This window comes from Cebus imitator, unplaced genomic scaffold, assembly GCF_001604975.1.
Source record: "Cebus imitator isolate Cc_AM_T3 unplaced genomic scaffold, Cebus_imitator-1.0 Scaffold288, whole genome shotgun sequence".
Taxonomy (NCBI): domain Eukaryota; kingdom Metazoa; phylum Chordata; class Mammalia; order Primates; family Cebidae; genus Cebus; species Cebus imitator.
The window spans coordinates 823,353-831,317 of record NW_016107603.1 but is presented as its reverse complement, the minus strand read 5'-3'; the positions used below and the strand labels follow the sequence as shown (position 1 = coordinate 831,317).

Sequence of the window (7,965 nt, the reverse complement as noted above, 5' to 3'; positions counted from 1 at the left end):
TCTGTCTTCAGTCACAATGGTGAATTGAACAGAGTTTTCATCTTCCTCCTTCGCACCAAACTCTGGATATTCCAGAAAAGCGCAAGAGAAGTAGTGGGAGACAATCACTGGATGCAATCCACTTATCATCTCTATTTTATTCCCCATTCTTACTTTGCCAGAGCTCATTCGACGAAGTGGTAACTTGATGACGATGGAAACATTGGGCGTCCAGCATGGAACTTTTCCCCACATTTACTTCTTGCCAAAACCTTTCTAGATTCACTATTACATTCAATGTTACGGCCCGATTCCTTTCAGATGCAGTTTAAGATTAGCTCAATCGATGACAACATGGGGAATATATTTCGACCTCCAGATTTTAAAAAAGCCATTATTATTTTGTCATTAGGTAGAAGGCTAAGCCTCAACGTTGTGCTAATAATAGTATCTTTAAGCCCCTGCACTTAAGATCTCGCCTCCTGGTTCGGGAATCAGATTGCCTGGGCAGCCCGCCAGGCTCCACAGCTTCCCACCCGTGAGCTCCTAGGCAAGTCACTCGGTCCGGATTTCCTGAGGTAGTTTGAGGGAACTGACAGTACACACACCACAGGGCAGTAGTGAGAAAGAAAGAGACAATGCAAAGGAATTGGCACAGCACTCAACAGATAATACAAGCTAGTATGTACTCTTTCTACACACTGCATTTTAGGGAGTCAATTGAAAGCTTCGATTCATGTAACCTCTCCACTACCCGGCGCCAAGACGCGCTGATGTCACGACGTCGTGCGGCGTGCAGACGTCAGCAAACTGCGCCGCGTCTTCGGGGTTCAACCGGAGCCGGCAGTTGGGCGGAACCATCAGGGGTTCATTGTCTTGTCCGCTTCAGAGGATCTGTTTGAGTCCTGTCCATCGGACCCTACCGGGGTACCTTCGAATAAAAGCGGGCTATGCTGCTGTTGCGTGTCGGTACCCTCTCCTGACGCCTCCTCCGCCCGGGTCATGTTGACCTTCGTGGGTCGGGGCTGGGGGTGCGCACGCGCGCTCGCGCCGCGGGCCACAGGGGCCTCCATTCTGGTGGTCCCGGGTTCCCGGCCCGCGTTAACCTTCGGGGCTGCTCGGGAGTCCTGGGCTACCGACAGGCTCTACAGCGCCGCTGACCTCAAGGTGACTGCTCCCTGGAATATGATTTAGCCACGTTTTAAAAAGTTAGAGTGCCCCATGCGATCTTGGAAATGTGCAAGACTTCCTAGGACTAGCTTTAAACCCTGTTTGCCACTTGGTACAGTGGGGCAGAGCGGAGAGTGTGAGCACTGCTTAGGCTCCCGACCCTCCACTGCTCACTAGTGTGACCTTGGGAAAGTCACTGACTTCCTGGGTTTTCTCATTCGCAATGTCAAATGTTGATTTGTTTATGCGAGCCACTGGGTCGAAGCGCTTTGTGTGTATTCATCTTTTTAATTCTACAAAGCCTGCTGAGAAAGTTGCTAGTAAATATTAATAAAACGTCAGTTTTCCTGCAAATTAACTAGCTATGTGACCTGGGTAAGTTACTTCTTTGTCACTCTCCTGCTTCATTTGTTGAATGCAGAAGGAATCAAACATCCAGTCGCTAACTTGTGTGATGTGAGAAGTGGACTTTTTTAGACTAATACCTAATACCTAGAATTCAAGAAGTGCTCGGTCTTTGTAGTTTTATTATTTCATTCTACCTCAGCCGGGGCAAACCTGTGTAATTTTGACTTTGCGGTGGGAGAGGGTGGGAGGTTCAACAACTCTGATAATTATGAAGGGTCACAGTTTGGGCATAAAACTGAAGTGGTTGAAGGCAAGCTATAAGTAAGCGGAAAAACAAAACCTTATAATTAATCAACTTTGGTCCTAATATGCCTGTGGTTTTAAAAATGGACTTATATTGCAATTCAGAGTTCTTAAAAATGGTGCAATTCTGTATAACTTTTGAACTGAAGAGAAAAAATCTACAGGGCAAACATCAGAATTAGTTAAAAAAAATTTTTTTTGGCAAACTTTCAGCTGTAATTGTGCTTTTATTATCTGTTTGTATTAGGCTACTATAAAAGAACCTAAAGCTCATGTGAATTTTATATTTCATTGTAATTTCATGGTTTTGCTGATGGTGAAATACAGATTTGATTGGAAAAATGTTTTGAGTACAAATAACTGGTATATTTTGCTTGATACCAGTTTCTAGCAGATTGTGGTGTGTTTCAGTAAACCGTTAAAGATGTGTACACTAAAAACCAGGAGTTCCATTTTAAAATATTTTTAAATTTTAAGCGTTAAAAGTTATTTGTCTCATGTCATTTTTTTCTTTCTCACCAGAGAAGCTGCCAAGTAGCAAAATTGTATCTAAAATAAAATTTTGAAACCCAATTAGAAACACAGAGTTTTTGTTTTTGTTTTTGAGACAGAGTCTCAGTCTGTCACCCAGGTTGGAGTGCAGTGGCACTATCTTGGCTCACTGCAGCCTCCACCTCCCAGGTTCAAGCGATTCTCCTGACTCAGCCTCCAGATGAGCTGGGACTACAGGCATGTGCCACTATGCCCAGCTAATTTTTGTATTTTCAGTAGAGACGGGGTTTGACCATCTTGGCCAGGCTGGTCTTGAACTCCTGACCTAGTCATCCGCCTGCCTTGGCCTCCCAAAGTGCTAGGATTACAGGCATGAGCCACTGTGCCTGGCTGAGACACAGATTTTTAAAATAAATCTGATTCCTGATTAAATGTTTGATAGGTGCAGAAAATGTATCTTTCGGCTTTTCTGTAGCTCCACTGCCTCAAAAGTTTTACTGGACAAGGTATTCTCAGGCCTTTAGAAGTTCTAAGTATCTTATGTTCTCCATTTATGATAACAAGTTCAGCTCCTGATAGGCCCTAAAAATGGCGTAGAAATGTTAAGTAAGTGATTGTTATTTAGCTAATATAGTTACCTTTGACTATTAAACTGATGTTCCTTGTAATATGAATTTAGCCATACATGTCTTTATTCTTAGAAGAATGTAAACAATATTATATGCTAGAAATGATATTGTTCAACGATTAAGAGAATATGCTTTGAATTGGTGTAGTTGTTTTATAGTATGCAAAATTTATACTCCTAAATGTGGTATTTCCCCTTTCTAGGAAAAACTTGACATGTCTAGATTTCCTGTTGAAAATATTAGAAATTTCAGTATCATTGCACATGTGGATCATGGCAAAAGTACTTTAGCTGACAGGCTCCTAGAACTTACAGGTATTTCCATTTATATTACATACTTAACTGATGGCTAAGAGTTATTGAGAATTACTTTCACCATACTCTTAAATTTTAATTTTGTAAGTAATATTCTCTTTCTTTTTTAAAGCCCAGAGAAATATCAGTGTTTCTGTTTATAGGGACAATTGATAAAACAAAGAATAATAAGCAAGTTCTCGATAAATTGCAAGTGGAACGAGAAAGAGGAATCACTGTTAAAGCACAGACAGCATCTCTTTTTCACAATTATGAAGGAAAGCAGTACCTTTTAAATCTCATTGATACACCAGTAAGTTTAATTTTGTATGTATTGTTAAAGTGAATATTGTGTCAGTAGTGCAAACAGATCCTTGTTTAATTTTTGAACTGAATATTAAACATCTGCTTTTACTTTTTGTTTTCTTAGTGTTCTTCTATTAGTGTCAATTGTTTCAAAAGCACAGGCTACAAAAAAGAAACCAGTATTTAACAACTTTTATCAAGTAGAGTCAATAAATTTCCCATCATGCCCTTTCCTTAAAAATTACAGCTCACATTTACAGGTATCAATATTTTTGTTTCCCAGGGCCATGTTGATTTTAGTTACGAAGTATCCAGGTCACTTTCTGCTTGCCAGGGAGTTTTACTCGTGGTTGATGCAAATGAGGTAGGTGCTTTTCATTTTGTATGATGTGACATGTGATATGACATGACTGGTTGTTTCAAGAGTTTTTCTTTAAAATGTGTTTTGGAAATATACTTTTTGTGTTTAAAAAATAGATTTATGAGAAATACCTAATGCAGATGATGGGGTGATGGATGCACCAACCACCATGGCATGTGTATACCTATGTAACAAACCTGCACGTTCTGTACATGTACCTCAGAACTTCACGTATAATTAAAAAATAGTTTTAATCTATTACTTATTCAAAATCATATGGTTTCATCCTGTTAGTTTGAAATACTATTATACTAAAGCATTCTCTGGAATTGACTAGTGTTTAAATTGGAATTGTTCAAAAGATTGTTGTATTTTTTTGAAGTGTGATGTCATATTATCATTGCATCTTCCCCAAAAAAAAAGCCTACCAATTTTAGCAGTTCTTAATCTGAGCTTTCTATATTCGTTTTTAGCAGATCTTGCAAATAAATCTTTAGTTAGGCAATAATTTGGGGAGTATTCGGTTTTTAAAAAATCAATAACATTACTAAGCTTTTTTGTGCTGTAAACCCTAAAGATATTCAGCAGATGACCATATAAAAGCTGTGAAAGCTGTGAATGTACTTAAGTAAGATTTTGATATATGTTTCTCACAAACTCTTCATTCAGAACCTAATGTTTTGTTGCTGGTTGTGATGGTGTTGTGTTAAGCCTTTCCTGATTCTATTAAGGAAAGTCAGTCTCTAACTTATATAGGCAGTAGTGAGCTTTATAAACTGCCGTGATGACTGTGTTCTCTCAAAAGCTTTGAGGTCCTTGGGAGTCCATGTTACATCTTCGTTTCTGCAATGCCTGATAAATGCTTTCTGAACTGAAAGGAATTATCATAGAGAATGATCCAGATGCATAGAAAAATAGATACCCATAGTTGATTTGCCCTGTACCTTTCCTTAAAGGCTTCCTATCTCAAACTTAGTAGACTGTCTGTTCGGTCACTCTGCTTGATGTGGTTATTGCTTTACCATCAGTGATTTTCATTTTGACCCCAAAGACATAAGTTGGAAAGAAAAGTATGAAGGGTAGTTACGTGGCATTTTATTTAATTTTATTATTAGCATGATGCAAAATCTCTTGATGAAGATATGTGTAGTGGTCTTAAATTACAAGTTTTGTGATGGATAATAGAATGGTCATCTGAGTATCTTGTGTCTTGATCTTTTCAGGGTATTCAAGCCCAAACTGTAGCAAACTTCTTTCTTGCCTTTGAAGCACAGCTATCGGTAATTCCAGTTATAAATAAGGTAATTACAATAAGACAACAGTGTTATTATTTCACTTTCTAAAAGTAAAGTTAGTGTTTAAATGTTAATTGTACAATTTACTATATGAGGGATCTCCAGGTATTTATTAAATACATTGTGGAATTTATCTCTTTGTATTGTATGTAATGGAAGTACAACTGAAACTCTACCCTTACACACAATTGAGAAGATACTTTCCCTGAATTATCGTGCAGGTGACTGAGGGCCATTTCTGCAGGGTGGACAAATCATGTTTGTCAGATTAAACCATACATAGGAAATATAATCTAGGAAGAAACAAGACAACACATGAAGCATAAAAATTTAGTGCTAAACTGAGCTCTGTCTATAAAATTCCATTTCATATTTCAAAATTATCTTAATTTTAAAATCTGCATTGCTTTAAATTATATTTCTTGATATTGGGGTTAAGTTTAAAAGAAGGCCATAGGTAAGACAGCTTGTTGTCAGACAATGTTATATTTAAATCAACTTTTAAAATCAGTTCACATGCTGCTTAATTGATAAATTGCTACTGATCTCTTCAGTTGCTGAGTAGCCAACTGCTTAAGTTTTTTTGCATGCTCTTTGCTACCTAACTTCTCTTTTTCAGTCATGGTTATTAAATTGTACTGCTAATATATCAGTGATTTTTAAAAAAATCATAGTGGGGTCAGTTAGGTTAAAATGGGTAAGCTTTTTACTACCTTTGAATACTGTTAATACATAAGTCATCTTATCTTTATTGTACTAACACATAATGTTTTTTTTTTTTTTTCAGATAGATCTGAAGAATGCTGATCCTGAAAGGGTTGAAAACCAAATTGAGAAAGTGTTTGATATTCCAAGTGATGAATGTATTAAGGTAAAATACTTTCGAAAAAGATTATACTTTGAAAAAAATCTCAGGTAATTGAGCTAAGTGAAATTTCATGTTATTTGATAATCTGGCATTATATGCTGTTTTTGATAGTTTTACAAATTCTTTTACTATTATTTCCTTTGATCCTTACCAGAAGCTCTTTTTATATTGTTAGGACATACAGAAATTACTGTGATGATGTAGTTAAAGGAACTGAGGCTCAAAGGTTTTATCACTGTCCTAAGATCACAGGGTTAGCCAGTGTGCCAGGACCAAAACACAGGCCTTCTGAAACTCCCTGCATTATTGTTTATTGTCTTGTCATTTTGTCCAATGGAAATGTTGTCTTTGAAGAGCAGGTTCAAACTAATTTCAAGGCATTTGTCTGTATCATTCTTGGAATTGACAAAAACCTATTTTGTGAAAAGCTAGGTATACTAATGCTAGGAAACAATAGATTTTATTTATATCAAAGTAGCTACCACTTTAAATTTGAATTTTTACTTACCTTTCAAATGATGATTTCCTTGTTAAACTGCCACAGCCAAACTGCTGTGCTACATGGCAGTGTTACGTATGTCAGCGCAGCAATGTAGTGTTTTTCTTTCAATCTCATTTAATTTTTGAAAGAGCAAGTTATATATGGTTTTATATTTTGGATTGTGTTATATTAAAATATGATTATTCTGATTTTAATATTAACAACAATCATTCAGATTCTTATTTGGTATATGCCAGCTAGGAGTATGGCAGTGAACAAGACAGACAGGACCCCTCCCTCTTTGCAGGCAGTAAATAAATAAGTAAACAAAGAAGTAAGCATAGGAATTATTGACTAGGATAGAGATCGTCAAGGAAATTCATTCAACAAATTGTATTTTTCTAGGTGAAATACCATAATAAACAGTGAAAAATCATTTTTTCTTAGAAAGATGTTATGACATGGAATAATTTAGCAAAAGCTTCTTTGATAATCTGAGACCTGAAGGAATGAATAGTTTTCAGAAAAGCATCCCAGGAAGGGAAAAGAGTATATGTAAAGGACTTAAATTAGGAAAAGATTTGTCATGTTTACAGATCAGAAAGGCAGACTGGGTAAGAATGCTTTGTAGGGGTATGCAGGAATCAAGTCATGCTGGGACTCTTGCTGTGCTAAAAAGCTTGAAAATTATTCTAAGGCAATTGAAGAATTTTAAAGCAAGAGGAACAAATAAACCGGTTATTGGGGTAGCCTTATAGAGAATGGATCAAAGAGGTCCAAGAAGAGAAATAGAGAATCCAGCTAGTAATAGTAGCTCAGATGTTAAACTATTATTATTATTACTATTATTTTTTTCCCTGAGACAGAGTCTTGTTCTGTCGCCCAGGCTAGAATGCAGTGGTGCGATCTTGGCTTACTGCAACCTCTACCTCCTTGCTTCAAGCAATTCTCCTGCCTCAGCCTCCTGGGTAGCTGGGATTACGGGCGCCTGCCTCTGTGCGCCCTGCTAATTTTTGTATTTTTAGTAGAGACAGGGTTTCACCATTGTGGCCAGGCTAGTCTCAAACTTCTGACCTTGTGATCTGCCCGCCTCAGCCTCCCAAAGTACTGGGATTACAGGCATGGCCACCGTGCTCGGCCCAGATGTTAAATTATTGTGGCTAAGTATTAACAATCCATATGAAGAGAAAAGGAGATTATCATCCAGGAGGAAACAGCATAACACATAAAACATAATAGTTCGTTGCTAAACTGAACACTATCTACAAACCTCCATTTCAAAATTAATAAAAATTAATCACCTTAATTAAAACATTTATAAAGAACCTTAATTTTTAAATCTGTAGGATATTAAATGATGTTTCTTGATTTGGAGTTAAGTATATAAGCAGCATGGCTGCCCATAAGCAAGATCACTTGTTGTCAGGTTCAAGAAATTGT

At 37.2% G+C, this 7,965-nt stretch overlaps 1 protein-coding gene across 6 annotated transcripts in view; it reads left to right on the top strand.

Moving 5' to 3' along the window:
* The first annotated feature begins 756 nt into the window (after positions 1 to 756).
* Positions 757 to 7,965, top strand: part of GUF1 (GTP binding elongation factor GUF1) — a 27,554-nt gene continuing 20,345 nt past the window's right edge. For 4 of the 6 annotated variants that reach the window (XM_037729046.1, XM_017502016.2, XM_017502017.2 and 1 more), the window contains exons 1-6: positions 757 to 1,146; positions 3,124 to 3,235; positions 3,379 to 3,527; positions 3,804 to 3,884; positions 5,105 to 5,182; positions 5,964 to 6,047. In XM_037729046.1, the coding sequence (XP_037584974.1) occupies positions 982 to 1,146; positions 3,124 to 3,235; positions 3,379 to 3,527; positions 3,804 to 3,884; positions 5,105 to 5,182; positions 5,964 to 6,047 (669 nt within the window). In that variant the 5' untranslated portion in view covers positions 757 to 981. The other 2 variants (XM_037729047.1, XM_017502018.2) reach the window with 2 other exon arrangements.